At 40.2% G+C, this 23929-nt stretch overlaps 1 protein-coding gene across 2 annotated transcripts in view; it reads right to left on the minus strand.

Annotated features, from left to right (window-relative positions):
- LOC150083762 (juvenile hormone esterase-like) overlaps positions 1–23480 on the minus strand; it is a 36829-nt gene extending 13349 nt beyond the window's left edge. For both annotated transcript variants that reach the window (XM_090378205.1, XM_090378204.1), the window contains exons 1-3: positions 22975–23480; positions 12875–13024; positions 1115–1274 (exon numbers count right to left, since the gene is read on the minus strand). In XM_090378205.1, the coding sequence (XP_090234331.1) occupies positions 1115–1274; positions 12875–13024; positions 22975–23190 (526 nt within the window). In that variant the 5' untranslated portion in view covers positions 23191–23480. The remainder of the gene's footprint in view (positions 1–1114; positions 1275–12874; positions 13025–22974) is intronic.
- Between the last annotated feature and the right edge of the window lie 449 nt (positions 23481–23929).

Here is a 23929-nt window from a genome sequence, read left to right on the forward strand (position 1 = left end):
CATGAGGTGTGGGCTCTCGCAAGACACGTTTCTCCTCATTTTCGAAAACTGCCTACGACGATAAGCAGTTCTTCCAAGCAAATAAGGTATAAATATGAGATTTCATCAGCTTTTTCTGGAGACAGCAACCATTTCCCGCCATAAGGCGCACTGTTTTCTTATTTTTATATACAAGAAGGCAAGCGACCCAGAAGACATGCTAGCAAGTTTAATGATTTTTAGGCAAGTTCGCATATGCGTAAACTGCCTATTTGTTTTCATTATGTCTGTACGTCCAAATGTAAACACTTGACTCCCAGTGGACGGTCCAAATATTATATCTAGTTCTTTTAGAAAGATTTTGTGAGCTACCCAAAATTTCATTAAATCTGGACAAATAGAAATCCAGTAATTATTATTTATTATTAATTTTTTCTATAGACATTACATAGGCTATTCATACACTGCATACTGGAGCTAAAGAACCGGATATTATGTTTGTTCCAATTTGCTAAAAGTTCTCGGTTTAGGCACTGCGCATATGAAAGTTGCTGCTTCTTGAAGGAGGACCTGTTTTTTTTTTATTAATTCATTAGATATACAAATAATGATAATGATAATGTAATAAATCGTAATAAAATGGTAATTATTAATATTAATATCGTAATTAATATAATAATCATGATTATGATCGTAATTATTAGTGCTGTATAATAATAATTACGTTTTTGCTCCGTTTAATAACAGAGCAGAAAGGTGAAATACGTGTTGCATTTCAATTCTATTAAAATCCCGAAGGAAATAAGTGAAATTCATTACAAAAAGTAATGAACTTAGCTTATTTTCTTCTAGATTTTAACTTATGTCACTTATTTTTGAGGTATGCGCAGTAAACTGAAAGAAGTACCTTTATATAATTATTAGTCAATTAATTAATAATTAATTGGTTTTTAATATATAATTAAATAAATTAATTATTTTCTTTACACTTCTATTAATCACAGAATAAGAAAAACTAATTAAATTGAAAGATAACCCACTGCGTGCATTATCTAATCTTTTATTTATTATTATTATTTTTTTATATATACGCATCTGCAAACATCCATTAACAATCACACAGAAGTGAACTCACCAAGTATCCCAAGGCGATAGTTAAGAGTCACCACTACAATTCCTTTCTCTACTAATTTTTCAGGACCATAGTCCCGAATGTTTCCCGAACCTTTTTCGAACTGACCACCATGTATGTACACCATAACAGGATAAGTGATTTGTTGAAATCTGCCATCGCTCTGCAATATAAACAAAAAAAATATTGTCATGTGAAATTGGAATCAATATTTTAACTATTTCACGTACAGATTCCAATGAAAATGATTCCAGTTTCATATCAGACCAAAAGTATGTCAGATTTTTTTTATCGGAGTGTAATGGAAGGTGCATTTCTGGTTAAAAAACAAAAATTAAAATATAGATTAAATCAAGACAAACTGCGATTTATTTCACGATTTTCTGAGGCTCACAGAAGCTATATATTTCCTGGGGGGAAAAATAATAAAAAATAATGAAAATCAGGCTGGGATCTTCTTTAAAAAAAAAAAGAAGTACTACAGTGGCGAAAACGAAAACGACCCTGCGAGGCCGGTGTTCATTCTCCAGAAAATGTTGAAGCCTTCCGATATGCATTGCAGCGTAGTCCAGGAAAGTCAACAAAAAAATGCCCCTCTTGAACTTGGAATGTCGCGACATTCTGTTAAAAGAAAGTTTCAATTGGATTTGCAAATGTTCTTATTCAAGGAGTACTTCAGAAACTTTCATAAATTATAAGAATTCAATTTGCAACATGAGCAGAAGGGAGAAATGAAGTGTCACACAACATCTGTTTTTCAGATGAGGCTTATTTTCATTTGGACGGTACCATGAACAAACAGAAAGTACGGTTTGGGGCAACAGAACCTTCCTGCTTCGTGAGAAAAGTAGCCATGGTGGATGAGTAACTTGCTCAAGTCATGGTTTAACTGGACCTCTCTTCAACGAAATTGTGTCACAGTGGTGTCTTCATATGCTTCACAATGACTGTCTACTGCAGCTTATGGCAACTTAGCGCTTCTTGGAGGACACCTAGTGGTTTATTCAATATGGCGTCACTCTACATACAGCTAACGTGTTGGATTTTGCAGTTTTTTGCCTTCGCGTATTGTCATATCGTTATCTTGATCGCCCCAACTGTGGGAGGTGGCCTTTAATGCCACCTCTGAGTGTAGACTTGAATCCATGTCATCTTTTCTTATGGTGTTCTTGAAAGACAAATTGTTCTGCTAGAGACCTGTTATACTCAGAGTTGAGAGCGGTGATTGCTCACTTGGTCGCAAAACTGAAGAAGACACGTCATTAGAAACACTGGAGAGAATTCAGGAAACTGTTCTTCAAATGGAGGGCATATTGAGCATGTGGTAAAATGTTTTTTCAATTCCATGACTTTTATGACAATTAATGAATTTTTTAGGAGGCATTTAAATGCGTTAAGATTTCGTGATCCATCCTGTGGAATTGATCCCGAAAATAAAGTACGCCTTACATGTTATAAAACAACCCGTACAAAGTTCCTTTTGTCCAGCTCATGAATCGAGGTTATTCATATCCGAAGACAGCGCCGGTATCATGATGGGGAACATTCTTTCTTAATTTCTCTTTTCATTAATAGATGGCGCCACGAAGCATACAGTAGTTTTAACATATGAGATAAATTGACAGAATATTAGAATCAAGTGACTGAGCTACTGGTTCACTTATGTTGCAATGTAATGATTCACACGCAAAATAAATAAATAAATAAATAAATAAAAGAAAAAAAGACTCTATGAGAAACGAACCTCAAAGTTTTGCTAAACTTTAAAGTTCGCAAAATTTAGCAAAAGGTATTACGTAAACCCTAAACTCTCAAAACTACAATTAGTTTTTAAACACTTTTGAATACATGTTTACAAATGGTGTGCTGATATTAATACAACCCATTGCGGAAGAAAGCTACGGAGGTTAGAAAACAAACTTCCGGGTTGGAGAAAAATAGCTTCCATCCATTGACCGTAATGGTATACTGAGCGCACGTGGTCAGTGGTTTATAACATAAGGAAACAACAATGAACCCCCATCCCCTCTCTGTTAAGTAGATTTTTATTCGATGGGGAAGTAGCTGCAGCTTAATTATTATTCCTGTTATTAGCTTAACGGGATAGCTACGATTTAAATAACGGAACTCTACCAAGAAATGCTACTAAACGACGCCATTGTCGAACAGGTCATTGCTCCATTACGAAACGAAACACTAATGAAGTTTCAAAGTTACACGTGGTCACGTACTACAGATCGCTGAAGATAAATACGTGCCGATTTGGGCCGTTGATATCCTACATTTGCCGCGCAAATGTTTATATATATTTACTCATTTATATCTGTGTTAAATAACACACAAGACTTCAGCGAAATTTGTTAATGGCCCAATTTTACAATTACGTTTTTATACCAAGTCACGTTAATATTTAAAAAAAAAAAGTCGTGCCAAATGCCATTATGATTTACATTTCATTTTCACAGTCAGGGCCATGTTAACGTCTAGGCGTCAACTCCTAGAGTGTATAATGACAACTTATTTATATTTGGGAGGACGGGGTAACAAAATGTATATACTGTATATATGTATATATACAGGATGTCTCAAAAATATTGGTACAAACGTTTAGGGGAGGTAGGTAACATCTAAAGGAATGTGAATCGCATAGGAACCCATAACCGGAAACGTCACCGTAAGTCGGTAGACGGCGCTGTTCATCGTTTCGCGAGAGAGAAAATTACTGGTTTACTCATTCAAGCAGTAGTCGCCGCACGAAGAGCATGCATCGATCTACGAACTGTGAGCTGGCAGACATGCACCTGGTGTATGGATTATCAGAGGGCAATGGACGAGCCGCTCAACGAATTTATGGACAGACATGTACCGGACCACCGTTTGTTTGCGCGTGTGCATCAAAATTTGTGCGATTATCGGTCATTTAGAGGTAACAGGAGTAGTGCGGGCAGACCACGTTCGACGCGAACTCCCGCCAGGGAAGAAAGTGTGTTGAATGCCGTCCAGAATAATCCTACTACCATCACACGTCCCGTTGCCTCTGTCTTAGGAGTGTCTCGTTGCAGTGTACAACGTGTCTGGCACGACGATTCCTTATACCCCTTTCATCTCCAAAGGGTTCAGTTACTACTCCCCCAAGATCATCCTGCACGTGTGGCTTTTGCGCAGTGGTTTCTCCAAGAAAATGTTCAAGACTTGAATTTTCCAGCCTATGTTTTGTTAACGGATGAGGCTTATCTCACTCGGGAAGGCTTATTCAATCAGCACAATGGTCATGTGTGGGCACACGACAACCCACACGGTGTGCGCCCCCATGCGACACAACATCGCTTCGCAATAAATGTGTGGGCAGGTATGGTCGGTGACTGCTTAGTCGGCCCATACCTGTTACCATCCCGCATGAACTCCGCTAAATACCGGATCTTTCTTGAACAAGTTCTACCAGGGTTACTTGACGATGTTCCAGCAAATGTGAGACGCAACATTTGGTTTCAACATGATGGGGCGCCTGCCCATTATGGAAGGTGTGTTCGTGACCATTTGAACAGGCGTTTTGGGCGTCGATGGATTGGCCGTGGTGAACCCGTTGCCTGGCCCCCACGCTCACCTGATTTATCGAGTCTTGATTTCTTTCTGTGGGGGCCCTCAAATCTATCGTTTATGAATCGCCTGTGGAGACAGAAATGGATCTCGTGGCGAGACTCGTCTGCGCTGCTGCTGCTACTGTCAAAGAAACTCCAGATGTGTTCGACCGTGTCCACCAATCCATGCTGCGTCGGTGTGACGCATGCATCGCGTCTCATGGTGGAACCTTCGGGCATCTGTTGTAACATCATGAAATGCATCCATCTCGTACTACATTGTTAATATTATGCCAAATAAATGTTTGCCACTAATTACTGTCTTGTGTCATTTCTGCTTCTTGTGCCCCTGCTACTACTTTCCCGTGACGTCGAGGATCTCGTAGCGAGACTAGTCTGCGCTGCTGCTACTATCAAAGAAACTCCAGATGTGTTCGACCGTGTCCACCAATCCATGCTGCGTCGGAGTCACGCATGCATCGCTTCTCATGTTAGAACCTTCGCGCATCTGTTGTAACATCATGAAATGCATCCATTTCGTACCCCATTGTTAATATTATGTCAAGTAAATGTTTGCCACTAATTACTGTCTTGTGTCATTTATGCTTCTTGTGCCTCTGCTACTACTTCGCCGTGATGACGTTTCCGGTTATGGGTTCCTATGTGATTCATATTCCTTTAGATGTTACCTACCCCCCCCTAAACGTTTGTACCAATATTTTTGAGACACTCTGTATATAATCTTTATTGTATACAAACGTGGTATATACAATACACCCTTCACAGCAGTAATGCCAGGGGTTTTACATTTGGCTGGTGGACAATAGCCTTGGGGGGACGGGGCCCACATCGAAGTTCGGGCTCATCCCCGCCCGTGCCAACAATAGAATCAGTGTCAGATTATTTACAGAATATTAAGCTTCGTATTTACATTTACATTATATTTATATTAATATTTATATTCATAAAGACACCGTGCCTTGAACATTATTTACAATATATTGGGCATTATTATGCTGCCCATCTCAATGTGCAGTTTGCCTGGTCAAGGTCAGGCTCTTAAGGATCTGTCTTCGGTACCTCCGATCCTTTGCAAACCTACAGAGGTCGCCGTCAATTGAATGGATTGTGGGGAGCATCTCTCTGGGGAGAATGCGGTCACAAAGCGCTAGTCTGTTATAGTGGGCGTGAGCGTGGGAGCTGACCTCAGTCCGGGTAGAGGGATTCTCCAGCCACACAGTTCCTAGATGCTTGGCTCCTAGACCATTCAGGTTGTCATTTTGGCAGTGAGAACAAGGCGCTTTTCCAATACAAGATCTGGAAGTCGGGCAAAATTTAGTGAGATCACCATCGCAGTTGTCCTTTGCTGGGTGGACGACGATGTTTACACGTGATCCAACGAAGGAGCCAGTATTCGGCGGAGTACACGCGCTTGATGTTGGTAGGGACCACGGACCCCCAAATTTCCGACGGAGAATAATACGACGGAGTATACTGAGGTGTATATGTACCGACGAGTCACATCCAGATCCCTAGCATGGAGCAGTTGTTGTTTTGTGGTCCAGCGCATTAGACAGAATTTTTCTGTGAGCTTGTCAATGTGGGAGTTGAAGCTCAGTTTATAGTCGAAGACGACTCCCAAGTCCGTATGCATCTTGACCACTGGGAAAGGAATGACGTCTAAAGAAGCTTGGATTTCAGTGGGTCGGCGCTTCAGAGAAAAGACAATTTGGGCTGATTTGGCAGGGTTAATCAGGAGGCCAAATTGATGAAGATAGGATCCTAAGTCGTGTAACTTTTCATTGATCTTTTCATTGATGTTTGAGAGATGTTCGCCGGGGTTAATCTGAGTATATATCTTAATATTATTGGCATAGCAGAGTATGTCTTCTCTGTGTTGCACAAACGGAATAATAACTGCTGTGAATAATGCTGCGGAGAGGAGTCCGCCTTGGGGAACTCCTGCAGTGATCTTTTTCCAGTTATGTGTTGATCCGCTTTAAGAATGGTTCGGTCCGAGAGCAGGGTTGTGATAAACCACATGTCACCTTTTATGTAGTAGTTTTCTAGGAGGTGAACAAGTGAGGGGATACTGATGGAGTTGAAGGCAACTTCCAGGTCTATGTAAATGACGGCAAGCTCTGCTTTAGCTTCTAGCGCACTGAGAATGGTGTTGGTTATGGATGTTAAATTGGTGACTGTGGATCTTCCTGGAATGTCATAGTGAATCTGTGGGGGTTTGTTAGGCACGATTTGATTGGTGATAGTTAAAAGTAATGTCTTCTCCATGAGCTTCAAGAGGCTGGAAGAATGAGAGATTGGCCCGAAATGTTTAATGAGGGTTGCAGATTGGCATTTAGGGTGTCGCTTCACAGCATATCTGTTCCAGAGAGGGGGAAAGTAGTGCTGCGTTAAGACCCGGTTAAAAATTGATAGAAAGGATCGATGATAAACGTGCTGAGACACTTGATCATGAATTGTGGCACAAGGTCGGGGTCTGCAGTTGCAATGGGCGCCAATCCTTTTATAGCAGTTATAAGCTGCTTCCTGGTGATGCGAACGGTGGCGAGCATATCAGTAGGAACGTTGTTGATGGGTAAGTTGCCTAGGTACATCGGGCCACAGCGTTTGAGAACCGTGCAATGTGGTCCATCCACGGTTCAAGGTCCAGTGTTTTAGGAATTCCTATGAGCTGAGAGTCATAAAACGATTTGCCTTTTCGTAGGGTTGCATTTAAATGCTTTTTAATTGCAAATGATTTCTGGCGGTTGAACACTGCCCGTTGAACACTTCTGGAGAAGGCAATGCGATCTTGTATAGTGCCTGATTCTTTCCATCTCTTATTCAAATTTTGTTTTTCTTGAAAGCTGTTGTTCAATGCTGGTGTCCACCAAGCTCTCGAACGGGGAGTGATGCAGACAGGTATTTGTAGCACCATAATTTGCAATGCTTCTAATCCATCTGGTCATGAGGTCCACAGCTAGCTCGAGATCACAATTATTGAGAGCCTCCCAAGGTATCGAGGATGCAGCTTCGAGACATCGTGGTGGATCAATGAATTTGGGTGCTGTGATGTCTTTTTTCTTTTTTGGGCCTTGGATATCGAAGTTAGATGCGGCTAAGTGCAGGAGTATGCCAATGGGTTCGTGATCGGATTGAAATAGATTGTGAGGACTGTCTTCGAGGTCGCATGGTGCTGAAGAGAATATCAGATCCAAGAGATCAGATCCTCTCGTGGGGTGGCAGTTAAGTAGGCTGATACCCAATGAATCCGTACTGCTAATGAGTTTCCTAATAAAATGTGTGAGAGAGTAGGTGGAAGATTGAAATCTCCACAAATAATGTGCTTAGCAGAGGGGTGGAGGTGATTTACCAGCCAGTGGATCACATCTTTAATGTCACTGTTTGGGGCCTGGTGGAACGTATAGTGTTGCTATGTCTATCAGGTTAGCGTTTAGCTTGAGTGATACTATAGCAGCTTCAAATGGAAAGGATTGGGTTACCACAGAATGTGTCAATGAGAAGATAGTGGTATTATAGAATATTGCGACTCCCCCTACGATCCTCTCTAGAGGAACAGAGCATCTGGTACCCAGCCTGAGGAGTGCAGGCAAGGGAGTCCCGCCCATTCCCAAGCCACGTTTCGACAATGCAGAGAATATCAAAGGTTTTAGAGAGGAGAAGCTGTTCGACAGTGTCTAGCTTGTTACAAATACTCCTTGCATTTTGATAGACAATTCGAACGGTGGTAGCCATAGTAACTGGAGCTCGTACAGGTGGCAAGTCTCTTTTTAAGGTTCGCACTGGTCTACTGTGCATTGTGATGTGTACAGGGATATTCACAGGTCTGGAGCCCTGGGAATTGTCATTATAATCTGCTGAGAGTTGGATTGAATGATATGTGGACAGTTTGTTTCCTATGGTAAGTTGGTTTTCAGTGAAGTTATTTGATTTCTCATGCGTTCTGTTGGCTTGGACCTTGGCAACTTTAATTGCTATTGCGTTTGGTGTTGACGTCGGTGGTTTATTGCGGTTCTTGGCTTCTGATCTAGGAAGGGTTTGACGAGGGTTCCAGGGGGCCATAGCCTTCGATCCAACACGAAGCTCATCTTCTCTGGGTGGCAGGTAAGGTTGAAAGAGACGTAGGTTGGATACGTGGTTCTTCTCTGTCTCACATCAATATTCATCCCATGTAGTCTGCAAATATGGTCTTAATGCTGTCTGGTTTAGTAGTCGGTTCCAGTCGAGATATAAAGATATGTTCACGAGTCTGAACTGCTGTGATATAGTACGAATTAGAATGAGTCCCCTTCGAGGAATGTTCTGTGGCATTTCTATTGCCCCGTTGTCTTCCATGCTCCATTTTCTGATATGTTGAATATATCACCCGGGTTTCTTTTGAGTGAACATGTTGATCGGTGAGAGAGAGAGAGAGATGCCTTGGGCAGGGAGTAGAGGCTGCCTATAAGCCCTGCTGGTGGGATGTTTTGGTTGTTCTCAGCATCTTTTTGGCCGGTGACTACTTCTGCAAACGTTGGTCTTGATGCACCCTTTCCAATATGGATTGTCTCCTTTAACCTTTTAGGTTTGGTATTATTTTGGGTCGGTATTGTAGAGAGTGCCACCTTAAAGGTCTTTGAATGGTTACCCTCCGGTGATGTTAGATGCAGGTTTGGGAGAGTTACCATCATTGAGCTGATTCTTATCTCGTTATGTTACGGCTGTCATTGGGCTAAGGGTGACAGGCATATGAGGCATTGCATTATATGTATCAATTCTACTTCTCGTGACTTGTTTTCCGAGGTTGCCTGAGTCATATTGAGTGCGGCGTTGTTGGGTATACTGTTTTCATTGGGCAAAAAATAAGGTTGATAGTTGACGCACTTGATTAGTTAGGAGACCTATTTTTTGTATCATGTCATTGTTCTGTACACGAAGCTGCCGGTTCTCTTCAGATAAATTCTGCAGACTGTCAGAGATTAATGTGAATTTCCACATTATGTTTTCCAGAAATTCTGCAGTTTGCATGGAGAAGAATTTCATGTATTCTGCACAGATGCCATCAATGTTTTTCAGGAACTGGACTGTCTTATTGGATTTCCCGAATAAATGGACTATTACTATAGTTTTAAGATAGCTAAAATTCTAGAACTTGAAGTCGCTTAACAAACTGTAAAGGTGTGGTGGGCGGGGTTGGCTAATTAATTTTGTCAGGGTCTCCAGATCCGCTTTGCTGCCACTGTTAACTTTCATTTGAAATTTGAGTTCATTTTGTATTTCATCTGTTACTCTTATTATGGCACCCACCGGTATTGCACTACCTCTGGTGGTTGCGGGATTTTGTGCACATACGCACATATAGGACAGTAGACCCAGGCCAGTTTCATCTTGCCTAGGGACGGGCACCAGGCGGCAGCTGCCCAGGTGTTCGCTACTCCCTGGTGGTGAAGTGGCCTAGAATTTCTACACCAACACAGAAAACAAAGGTGGAGACTGGCTACTGCCTTGGAGCCACCATGATACATGTACACACATACACACACATACAAACACACAAGCCCTGGATGATGGAAATCTATATATAATTGTATATAAATCTATGTAAATTTTGTATATATATGAATGTATGTAAACTCTGTGTATTAATAAATGAAAAAAAAATGTTACTCTTATTAGGTGATAATTTTACTTTAAGAGTTACGATATCATCATTGATTATAATATAATATAATATAATATAATTAAAGTGTTATATCAGACATGTAGCTAAATTCTCTATCCCACCGTACTGCGCAGTGGCGAAACTGAGAGTTTCGCAACATTACGAGAGAGTTGGAGAGTAGACTCTTGAATGAATGCCAAAAGCACTGTTGTAATGCTATGGACATCACAGCTAGAAGAGAACAATTAATATTAGTAATGGCAAATGGTGCAAGACAGCAAGGTTATAAAGCATAAACAAAAAACAAAAAAAAAAAACCAGATTCTTCCTTGAATTTATTCATACTACCCACTTCAACAACAAAAACAGATAGCAGATAATCAACTACCCGTTTCTTCAGATAATCAACTACCCGCTCACTGAAGACAAACTTCTGTACATTTATCCTGCAACCATTGTTCCTCAATTTGAATTTATGACTATTCACGTGTGTAGTCTGAGCAAGAGGAAGGATGCCATCAGCACTGAGCTTCTTCAATCCGATCACCCCCATAGATGCCTAGTCTCCATATGCTGCAGTTTGCAGAACTGAAGCGTTCCCTGGTAAAAGAATCATTTTCTTCTCCTCACCAATCTCACTGACCTTCTGTGGCCACATTCCAGCAAATCTACATCCTTCCTAAAATGAGGCCTCCAGACCTGTATGAAGTACTCAAGATGCAGCCCTCACCATTACCGTGTACAATGGGATAATCACCTCTTTATTCCCGCCAACAAAGTTTCCGTATATCACTGACAATACCCATGGGCTCTGGCAGCCTGTCTGCGCAGCTCAAAAAACTTCATATCTGGCCTGCACAATTACCCATACAGGTCTTTTTCATAGAATATGAAAAAGACCTGTATGGGTAATTGTGCGAAAATAATTAGCCAATATGAGTGAATTACTACATCATTGGTAAATTAATCTGGGATTACTTCCCATATGTAGTACCTCGCATTTGTTAATGTTATACTTCAACTGCCCATCTACAGAATATTTCTAGATCTTGCTGTAGTAGCGCACATTAATTACTATCATTAACCAGTCTGCTAACCTTTGTATCTTCCAGAAATTTAGACATTAAGCCTGATATACCGTCCCCAGGCAAGATGAAACTGACCTGGGTCTACTGTCCTATATGTGCTTATGTGCACAAAATCCCGCAACCACCAGTATCATTAATAAATACAGAAAACAACAATGGGCCCAGCATTGAACCTTATAGGACTTCCCTAATAACATTTAGTCCATGAAGAGCAGTGTCCATTGATAACCACTATCTTCTCCTACTCAACCATCCCTTTATCCATGCTCCTGCACATGGTTCCTAAGTACTTTTGTTTCTGCATGGATCTGGTGCTTCACAAAAGATCTGCTCAGGTTGCTCTTCAAGAAGGAACTGCTCAATCTGTTCCTGTGCTTTGGAGAATCAGTTATTTGTCACATGATTTGGAATTGAGACCCGATTTTTTTGGGGGGACTTTTTTATTTTTTTTTAGGAGTAAATCTGTAAATTTTAAATATGTATCTATGTTTTCGTAATCATACACCAAGTTTGCCAAGGTGTAGCTGAGACCACCTAATGCAATAAATAAAAAATGTGCTTTCTGTAACATTGTAATCCCTAAATTCAAATTCTGCATTGTTTATGTCTGAGTGACACCTTGTCTCTGACATCCCTATAATGTCTGTATTTGATGACTTAACTAACCAGTACTTCAAATTCATCAAATTTATTTACTAAGCACCTAAATTTCACTTGACTTATTCTTAGTTGTTTTTGTATTTGCTTGACCTCAAGGAAATCTTGAAATCGTGGACACCTTGCTTTACAGGTTGCTGCATGTTCCAACAGAAGCAGTGCAAGAATCACTTACTCTTCTGTCTGTGGTTGTTATTAATCTATTAGTCTGAGTGTTCCCCTACCCCAAGGTTAATTAAACGCATTCTCTAATATTTTGGTAGGATAGTGCATAATAACAGTAAATTTTATATTAAAAGTGTATTTGTTTGTTATGTAAAAAGCAATGTTATTTAAAATTCAGGAGGACACAGGGCAAGTTTCCCTATTGTGAGGAGGGACACCCACCGTGTGCCCTCCTCACATTTAGCATAGTGCTTTTTCGCTAGGCAGAAAAGATCCATGTTCGAATCCCATCTCAATGAGAGTAAATTATCCATTAAAATATGTGATAAGTTACTTGACACCGACTATCTCGATTATGGTACCACGGCCTTTGTTTTAGGAACTCAAGTGTTTCGTCCCTCAAAACAGACACACTGCAATTCATAATCACGATATAGGACGCCTCATAGCCTTGGTTTCCACGGCACAAATTCAAAACAAACTAGCCCCATCTTTCCAAAGTGACACAAATGTCCAAGAATACTCCATACTTTAGGCATTTCAACACTGCAGAATTACATGAAAAATATATTTTTTTAAGTAACCACGAACATTGAAAGTATAGGATACCTACTGTCCTACTAGGAATGAAAGGGGTAAAGACGTTGAGAAAAAGACAGTCTTCTTTTCCCTCTATGTGTCCTTTCCTGCCAAACTGTGGACATTCGTTGCGATATGCGGTAGCATCGAGTACTCCTCTCCATCCGGGATTTGGAACTGGAAGCTGAAAGAAATAAATCGATATGAGATGCGAACTACTGCTCATTTGATCCTGACAATTCAGAGTGTCGTAAAAAATTCCACAATAAAAAACATTTCACCAAATATGGCTTTTACGTCTTTCATATATTTTTTTGATTCTCATCTAGTATCATTGTGAAAGTGGTTGTTGGTTAATTTCTGCGCTAGTCACATGGGATATCTGCTGCTGGGGAATTCTCTCCCTGCTTTGATGACTACCTCAGGACTGAACACACAACGTACTAACCTAATCTAACTGACCATTTCTTCTCCCTTTCAAATCTTGTGTCAGGTGTACAATTTTGACAATAACCTCAACAAGTGATTGAGAAAAACTAAAGAAAGGAAATGTTACCTACCAAGGATCACAGCCAAATTAATAAAGTCAAATTTTCTACACACTTCTAAACATCTATGGAACATAACTGTGGTGCTAGCACTATACTAATGCTTTTAAATTTGACCATTTAATGTAAAGTAGTGTATGTATACTACTTTACATTAAATTGATTTAAATATATATAGTATATATATAGTAAATATATATACTATATATATTTAAATCATATTAGTTTATTACTATTTTAATGTACATAAGTTTCTTTTTATTTTTATTCTGTTGAAGTTTCTTTTTAATTTAACTGTTTTAAATTTAAAGCTAGTCATATGTAAGTACTATGCACAATCCTAATACTTATTCCAAAACATTGTACAACATATAATGTACTTTGCTGTCCTTGCGCCGTAAAGCCCCAAAACAAACAAACAAACAAACATATAATGTACTATATTCTTTTCATTATACGTCATGGCTTAACATGTGAACCCCTAGCTATGGACGTGATGGGAGAATGCAACATAAATGTATATAGCTCTAGTTTTTTTTTTAGTTTTTTTTTTTAGTTTTTTTTTATTATTATTAAACTTAGTTTATTTCCCAAGAAACCTTGGGTCACCCCGGGACGACTCTGTGCCAGAAGGGTGTGAATATTTACAAACTAAGGTGCGAGGAACACATGTACAATAAACAAGAGTACATGCGTGCTCGACCCGAGACATTTACAGGATTAAATATAAAAAATATACAATAATATACAAAATATATAATTGATGAAGACAAAAATTCTTTGTCAAATACAAATACGCAAGTTAAAAAAAAACAAAAAAAAAAAAACAGTCAGTCATGTCCATGAGCAGGTGAGTATTATAGATTCATTATCTGGTAGCAGTTCTTGAGGATTTTCATCCTGTAGGGCTTGTCTTCACAGAACCTATCAGGGTGGATCCGAAATTTATTGAAGATCCGAAGACAATTGGCTGGAAACATATACCTCAGGGAATCAATCCTTGACAACGTAAGACGCAGAGGGAGACAGGAGTCGGGGTGCTCCCCCCTCTTGCCGTTCTCGGGCCAAAGATTAATGTGGATACCGATGGAGCATCAATTCGCCACGTTATAAGCCGTGCAAGCGTGAGGACATTTTTTGTCATAATGATATGTCTCCAGGGAGTGGTGCCAATATTTGCTTGTAGGATCGATCTGGGGATAGTTAGGGGGTGGCCTACCACCTTGTTCATCCATCTAAAGCAACCAGTACTCTAAACTGAGATACTTGTGAAGATATGAGGCAGGGGCAGATGACCAAATTTCTGATGCATAGAGAGGGATCGGCGTAATACACCTCAAGATGTGCCGAACAAGCAGCGCTGTCTGATGAACACCAACGAGCTCCTGACGCACTACCCAAAGAGCCGCGTACGTCTTATGCCTCATCCTGACAAAGTGAGGCTGAAAGGTGAGCCCAACATCCCAGGTAAGGCCAAGGTCAGTTTTTGCATGAAAGGCACTTTTTGCACCGGCTCCCCGCTAACAAAGATTTGGATATCATTTTTTACTCTCTTCTTGGTTATCGTCAGTTGCGCTGATTTGGAAGGGCTCAGGTGCAGCCCAATTGTGGCGATATAATCTTCCAAGTTCAATATCTGCCTAGAAGCTTTTGGTTGATATCATGAATCACCAAGTTCAATATCTGCCTAGAAGCTTTTGGTTGATATCATGAATCACCAAGTTCAATATCTGCCTAGAAGCTTTTTGGTTGATTTATGAATGGTAATAAAGATTCTCTTTGTTCTCCTGATCTTAAAGGCGCCTCAGTAGCCAGGTGGGCAGGAGCAGCAGTGTTTGTTTGTTTGTTATTTGGTTTTTAGGAGCATTAGCAACTAAGGCCATATTGCTCCGGGGATGTGCGGTGGTCATTCTCTAACCTTTCCGCATCCTCCGTATTTGGTCGTCATGGGCTCGAACCCCGGTCTAATCAAGAAGCGTGTGCTACGCACTGCTCCTCCTTCCCACCTGGCTACGGAGGCGCCGAGCAGCAGTGCGTAGCACACGCTTCTTGATTAGACCGGGGTTCAAGCCCATGACCACCAAATACGGAGGATGCGGAAAGGTTAGAGGATGACCACCGCACATCCCCGGAGCAATATGGCCTTAGTTGCTAATGTTCCTAAAAAAAAAAAAAAAAAAACCAAAAACCTGATCTTAAACTAAACAAGGATGGCGCCCTTTGTTTTCGTCATAAGGCTTGATGGAAGTAGTACTTCCAGCCCTGAGTAAACAATGAGTTCTTGGCTTCAAAACCCTCATGGTAGCATGGTGGATATAATCACCGTCCTCCCGCACAGGGTGGAAAATCCCATCAATGACGCGAGGAATTTTTATGGACTTTTTTTTCACATAGTCGATTTTAGGCCATATATAATATGTAAATTATTAATTGTTATTTGTTTTCTCTGGTCGATTTGCTATTTTCTGGACGAAAAAACCGAGTTTCCGGGAGTAAAAGCCATGGTACCTTTGCTGAGACCAACTAACTCAGCCACCGTGTGCAAAATCCCATAAAAATTACACGCGTCATTGACAAGATTCGAACGCAGATCTTTTCACCCGGTGTGCGGAAGAAGGGATTATACCAACTATGCTTCCCAGGAGGGCAAACACAAATACATCTTTAAAAATAAAAATAAATGCAAATATTCACTATTTATGAAAATTTGCGCCTAAGGCTATATTGCTCCGTATATACCGTCTGTGAATTGCGTGTTCTGTGGTCAATATTCTGTTTTGCTGCACGAAAAACCCGAGCTTCCGGAGGGGAAACTCGGATTTTTCGTCCAGCAAACCAGGCAAATCGACTAGAGAATACACGTCATTCGTAATGTAATTCTCGGGTGGTCCTAATACGATATTTTTCTTTTTTAAGACAATTCTAAACGAATGTTTAAGTAACACTTTGTCATAATATAATAAAAGGTTTCTGATAAATTATTGTTATTGTGTTTGTATCATAGTTTTAGAGCACCAGCATATATATATATATATACAGGCACGCCAGGTGCCCATGCCCGGCAACCCAAAGGTCGCGGGTTCGATTCCCGCCTCGGGCTTGGATCAAAGTACTGCAAAAACCTTGGGAGGTGCAATATGACCACAGAAGCCGTTGCGCCAACAACTACCAAAAAAAAAAAAAAAAAAAAACAGGTGCCCATGAAGTGACTATACAAAGTCTTATCGGCTTCCCTCAAAAATAAAAAATAACTTTTGACAGCTCTTTCAATGTATTTCTTAATGATAAATAAAGAAATAATAAAATACATTATGGAATTAAAAAAGAAAGAAAGTGTAACTACATTCGAACACTTTACAACCAAGAATCTTTTATTAGAATGTTTATCACTCTGTCATAATTTACGGCTGAAAACCAATTTCAAATGATAATGTAATGGGCCGGTACCTTTTTAGTAATGTGTATTAGTATTAGCCATATAGTGCAAGGAAGCCAGAGGCTTTTGCTGCACCTGCTAAAAAAATTTAAAAAAAAGGATATGAAAATACAGATTGTGCAATTCCCTCCTCATGCAGGAGGAGGGAATCCCTGAATCCCTCCTCCTGCATGAGGTTCACCCTTGAATTTCTTCGAATTATCAGCCTCAACTACTTGCGGAGGCAACCTGTTCCAGTAACCAACAACAACCCTCTGGCTAAAAGAAAACTTCCTTACAATCTAGTCTAAACCTCTTCCCCTGTAATTTGAATTCGTGGCCTCTAGTTGTGAAAATACTGGCTTCATTCATTTTTACTAATCCCTCAGAGCCTTATAAACCTCAATCAGTTCTCCTCTAAGGTGCCGGTTGCCAAGCTCTGTAGCCCACATAACCGGAGTCTTTCCTCGTATGGTCGTCCATTTGCAGATCTCATTATGCGAGCTGCCCGTCTTTGGACCTTTCAAGAAGCTCAATGTCTTTTCAGATGAGATCTCCATGCTTGAACACAGTATTCCAAATGTGGTCTTACAATTGTCTTATACTGTGGGATTATGACCTACCTATCTTTACAGAATAACGTTCGATAAATCATCGATAGACACCATGGGCTTTACTGGCCGCTAGTTTACACTGCTCAGAAAACTTCATATCTGCGCGTATCGTAACTCTCAGATCCCTTTCTTCCCACAGTGTTTTTAATTCGGCCGCACCAAGTGTATGTTGTTTTGGGGGGTTGCTATTGACAAAGGTCAACATTGTCCACTTGACTAACTCAGCCACTTTGCATTTTGCTGCAGTGAAGTAGATTATAGTAAAGTATAAAAAAAAAAGAATAATCATTCTTGTTTTTAATTTTTATTTTGTAATTAATTTGTACACTCCGGATGGCATCCCTCTGCCTTTAGGCGCACACCGGCAAGCGGCGCTCTCAGTTTATATGTAAAAGTAGCCATTGCGAATAAATTTTATTCTGTAATCTAATTTTTAAATAAATATAATATTTCATTGAAAGCAGATGTTCTCCATTATGACTAACGATGGTGTAAGATGCTTCCTGTTTTTCCCCTATGTTTTATGATTTGGTTTCCTGTTTTGCAGTACGTATAGAGCTGAGAGCTGCAAATTGTATGTCGCAAAATTTTATTTATGATTGGGCCAAAGTTGACGTTTCCAGTGGTGACATCTAGAACGGGAGATCAAAGATACAGAGAACGAGGTGAAAATCTAATAATGAGAACAGTTTGACGTTGGATCACATTCCGTTTATTATAAAAATGCTTGCATTACAACATTAATATAGGAATTGCAGGGATATTTCATGTAGTAGTTGAACTAAAATCAAAGTTCATGTGCATTATCTGTGTTCGATTTCGATCATGGATAGACTTTATTCTCCTACCGAAGATCGAGTGCGAAGGCCTTACAGCTAAGGCTTGGGCCTATGTTCATCTTTTAGACAAATGCAGTTACCCACGGTTCTGCCTAACATTCAAATATCTTTCTAAACTGTATATCATCACCTGAATCGCTGTACATTTAAAAATAAAAGACACCACCTAGGCAGTAGTTTATAAGCTTAACGACTTCTCACCAGCTGGCGGGTAGTCTCTATTGGTGTATGTTGAATAGGGTTTTCGCTCGTGTGTTCTGTGGTCAATTTTCTGTTTGCTGGACGAAAAACCCGAATTCCAGGGAGAAAAACAATTCCAACCGGTATTTTGTCTAAGTGAGTAGCCAAGCGGTTCAAGGATGAAAAATTTCCATAAAAATCTCTCTCTCTCTCTCTCTCTCTCTCTGATCGAATTCGAACGAAGGTACCGCATACGAATTTCGATTTTAGTATCAGAGTAGTGATTTTAGCATCAGAGTAGAATTATGAGATAAGAAAGTAAGCTTATATAGCATCGGGAAAAAAAAAAACTTTCCCACTTCACCTGTCCATCCCCTCCAATATTTTGTCTAGTTCTTCCTTGTATTTATTCAAACTATATCATAAAATATATTACGAAAATTATATACTTGATGGAACTCCAAATCTGTTATGGAAGAGGATTATCACAGCCAGTTACCTGAGCCGTTAAAAAAAATGGCTCTATTTTCATAATCATGATTATGAGATCAAATCCAGCATTCACGGATAGCAGACATGTATAAAACGTTTTTAAAACAGTGTGATCACTACCGAGAGCCATACAACTCTCATATCGAGCTACCATGCTGTTGTTAACTATGTTAAGCGCAAAAGCAACTAAGGCTATGAGAAATCAGTATGAAATGTCTCTAAATTGTGTTCTCTGGTCGTTTTGCTTGGACGAAAAACTCAAGTTGAGGTAGAAAAAACAATGATGCCGTTACCTGAGACCGACTAACCCTTCCTAGACGAATGTTATTAGTGGAGTTCCCCGGGGTTCGGTGCTGGGCCCATTGTTTTATCTATTCATCAATGATATTGATGAAGGTATATCAGGCTTAATGTCCAAGTTTGCAGATGATACAAAGGTTGGCAGGGTTGTTAATGACAGTAAAGACAGTATGCTACTCCAACTGGATATAGATAAGTTGGGTAAATGGGCTGAGAAGTGGCAACTGAAGTTTAATATTGACAAATGCAACATACTGCATATGGGTAGCTTGTGCAGTCAGATATGAAGTTCGCTGACAGTGCAGACGGGCTGCCAGGGCAGGTCATGGAATCTTTTCAATGATATATAGGAATTTTGCTAGCAGGGACAGGGAGGTGATTATCCCGTTGTACAACGCAGTGGTCAGGCCACACCTTGAGTACTGTGTACAGGTCTGGAGGCCTCATTTTATGAAGGATGTAGAGTTGCTAGAACGAGTACAAAGAAGGGCAAAAAGATTGGTAAGAGGAACAAAGGGGGAGCTCTTACCAAGAAAGGCTTAAGTTCTGAAAATTGCAGCGCCTGGAGAGTAGGCACATGCGAGGTGATCTGGTTGAGGCGTATAAGGCCTTGAATGGGTTGAGCAAGCTGAATGCTGATGGGATTTTTTTTATCTTGCTCAGATTAAGAGCCTGAGGGAGCATAGCTTCAAATTGAGGTTTTAGAATAGATATGCGGAAATTTGCCTTTAGTCAGCGGGTAGTTGATTGGTGGAACAGACTTCCATCTTTTGTTGTGGAAGTTGATAGCTTAAATAAATTGAAGGCTGAGCTGGACAGATATTTTGAACGAACAGAGGGGTGAAATGGAAGTGTTTTGTTTTTTTTTTGGCTGATGCTGCATAAGCTTGCTTTCTTGCATCAAATGCCTCTACTAATTTTATCATGAGCATTAGCATTAATGCTAATGCTAATATCAGAAACAAGGATCATTAGCAAGTAATTATCATAATGTATTAATGCGGAACGAATCTAGTGGGATAACTATTGCCGAGAGTAAAAGGAAGAGTTCTAATTTTCTCAAGGGAAATTATAATAGCCTTAGGTATTATTTTAATTCTGTTCAATGGGAACACTTAGTGACTCTCAGAAATATAAACGATAAATAAGAAATGCTGAAAGAAGTAATTTTAAGGATAGAAACTACCATTTTTTATAGCTTTACAGAGGTATTGTTCCAAGTCGATTAAAGTTAATTATCACAGACCTAAGGAAGTCAGGAAACAAAGTTGTACGAAATTAATATCAATTATCAAAAGACACTGAACAGTACAATTATAGCCCTCGTGGGTAGCATAGCTGGTAGGATCGCCGTCCTCCCCACTCCGGATGGAAAAGACCAGAGTTCGAATCTCGTCGATGATGGGAAGAGATTTTATGGCTCTTTTTCACAAAGTGGCGGTCTCATGCAAGGGTAGCATGGTTTTTTTATTCCGGAAACTCGGGTTTTTCTTCCAGCAAACAGAAAAGCGACCACAGAACACACGCAGTTTACAGACAATACACAGCAACATGGCCTTAGTCGCCGATGCTCCTAAAACCCAACGACAACTACAATTATAAGGTAATCTGAAATAAAGTTAATAATAAAGTCTACAGTACTACGGAAGTCCTAGAACCAAAGTGCTGAGTGGGCCGAAAACCCCAAAAGAAGAACTAACCAAAATTTCATTTTTTAACATTTTCATTTGTTAAAAAACTGTCAAATTAAGATCGTAAAAACTGGCAAATTATCATCGTAAACTATGTTATATTCTCCTGGTTTGCCTGCTTTGCTGGACCGAAAAACCCGAGTTTCACGGGAAAAAACCTTGCTCTCAACGCCTGAAACCGACTAACTCAGCCACGGAATTCGGGATTAGCAAGTGTCTTAATACTTTTGGCTGAGACATGTATAACACTTCATACATGAAAATGGGATTCCTGGAGGGCAAATGGAAAATACAAAAATACACCAGTCGAGATTAAATCGGTCTTATTTGTATTTGTCTACAGACCAGAATGTAATCAAGTTCAGTGAATGAAGCATCAGTATGAGATTTTTACCAGTTTCAAAAAAAAAAAAAGAACATTCGAGTCACTCGTGACTAGCAAATAACTCAATCGAAATTAATCAGTAGATATTTTCCAACGTCAATAAAGGGACTATGGATTCTAGAAGCATATTCAGAGGAAAATTCACACTGATGAATACCAAAAATTTCTTTGTGTAGACGTGTAACTACTGGAAGGGGAGATCCCTGACTAAATTACAGCACCGGCCTGTTCCCCGCAAGAAGTAAAACAATACCTATCCTTATATTTATTTTGATATTGTCTGAAGAGTTTCTAGCTTGCCTGGTATTCCCAAACCCGAAACTGTTCTGGGCGAAAAAAGAGACAAAGAGGATGTACGAATGCTAGACACCGGCGGGTTTTAATATATCCTTGGCTTGAACATGATCTTCATTTCTCATAAGCCAACTTCCAAAAAGTATCCGGACCCACATCGGTTTCACATTGCCGTCACTGCTACTCACTTCAATAGTGAATGTACGAAACGACAAGCCAGCAATGTGACATCCGACAGCTACCCCCCCCCCCCTCGAAATCAGTTAGCTCGGCTCTTACGTGCCATGACGAGAACAAGTAACTTGTGTGGCTCAAGCTTTTATATACCGATTTGAGTCACTTGTTTATCTGGAAAGGTTCAATCGACTAAGAAGGGGTGTTCGGATACTTTTTGGGGGTACTACATTACAACTATTCAAGGATATGTAATATTTATTTAATACTTGTCTTTGCCTTGTGGCCTCCATGCCTGCCCATGTGCCATCGGTTATCAATTTGTATGGATTTAATTTTTTACACATAAATTCACAAGTATATTCCCAAAGGAAACATTAAATAATTCAAGAAACACACTCCTAACTTAATTAGAAAGCAAACAGGAAACTGACTTTGATTTTGAGGGTGTGCGTCAAGATGAAGTCATCTGTTCGTTTCTTTGAAATGTCCAATGAAAGAACAATCATGTCGCAAGGAATTGAAAACCTCAGACGCAAATAATCATCACAGAATATAATAAATTATATTCTGTGATATTTATTATTTAGAGAGATTTGGGATTCCTGACTTCGCTTTTAATTTCTGCTCGAAAATATTCCAGAAGTGGTCAGCTGGATTAAGAGCGGTGCTCTGAGCCTGGACCTAACTCATAACACGTTGCTAAGTTATAATTTCATGATATACTAAATTCAAAAAGTTACATTTGTGTCTACTTGCTCTCATTAGCAATACCATAAAAGAGTCAGGTGAGCACAAGATTTAGCCACCAAACAATAATGACAATCACTCTACTTCGCTTTCCGTCTGTGCCTGCCTGTCTGTCTGTCTGTCTGCACGACGGAAAAGCAACACGGTTGAACAAGGATAAGCTCTAAGTTCACTGATGCATAGCCAGTAAAGCACACTGAAAGCGAACAAACTCACTGGTATTTGGATGAAAACGAGAGTAATGTTCTCGTCTTTGAACATCGTAGAGAGCTGGAGATGAATATTCAGCATAACAGCCTGTTCTGCACTGTTTTTTTTTTAAACAAATGTATAGTTTTTGATTAACTTATAATGCGCCCTTCTAGTATTCCGTGATGTTCTGGGGTGACCAGTATTTGGTTTAATTTGAAATACATGAATCTGCTTCAGGAAAGAAACGTAAATACGCTTACCTTAAATCTCTGCGGACCCACCGGGGGAGCAGCGTAAGGTATTCCTCTGAACGCGTAAAAGTATCTCCTAGTTAAAGAATCTATTAGAACCCCTCTAACAGATCCCCTGTCCGTCACCACTACCGGAAAATAATCTTGTCCATTCACTAATCGTAGCCATAGCAACAGAATACAGCACACCAACACGGCGATACCTTCAGGCATCCCTAAGCCCATGTAGTTTCTTACTTTCGTTCACCTTTCACATCTAAGAAATTTTGAAGAAACCCGAAGACGGATATATGCTTTAAATATATAACTTCCGGAAGTGGTGCGTTTCCTTTGACGATTACCGACAGCAACAAGCGCTAGAAAAGCATGACCGTTGTACCGACTCAAGTAAGCGAAGTTCCACTATTTTTGGGCGGCAGAGCGAATTCGGTTTTCCCTTCATGGTGACTCCATTGCAACACGCTGCACAGGTGGAGAAAGTGCGTTCGGTGTGCGTCAGTTGAGACACCGCCCGGGTGAGTCGGAATCTACGTGTTTCCCTCGTGCTACTAATCACAAGTAGATGACATGGGCGGCGGTTCTTTCCTGCCCGGATGACAAGGGGTCGCCATTACGCTGTTTCCGTCAGTGATGAAAAGCTCCCCGCTTTCATCAACCGGTGCACATTGAGCCGTGGATTTTGTATGTATCTAGGGCTTGATTTCCCCCCATCCCCTCAGATCCTGCCGTTGCGTGAGCAGCAGAGAATAGCCACAGCTTTCAAGGACTTTTACTGATGTTTACCAATCCCTGATGCACCTCATCTCATCCCAGCGTTCAGCCGAGTGAGGCGATAAATGCATTCATCTCCACACACCTAAATCGGTGGTAAAGAGTTCAAAATACTGTATTTCCACTGATGTTATTGTCACAATTGAGTACTGTGGATATACTCCGTTAGTCAAAAACCATTTGCTGATTATTG

This window comes from Mastigoproctus giganteus, chromosome 7 (genome assembly GCF_048544385.1).
Source record: "Mastigoproctus giganteus isolate SK-2022 chromosome 7, ASM4854438v1, whole genome shotgun sequence".
NCBI classification, from domain to species: domain Eukaryota; kingdom Metazoa; phylum Arthropoda; class Arachnida; order Uropygi; family Thelyphonidae; genus Mastigoproctus; species Mastigoproctus giganteus.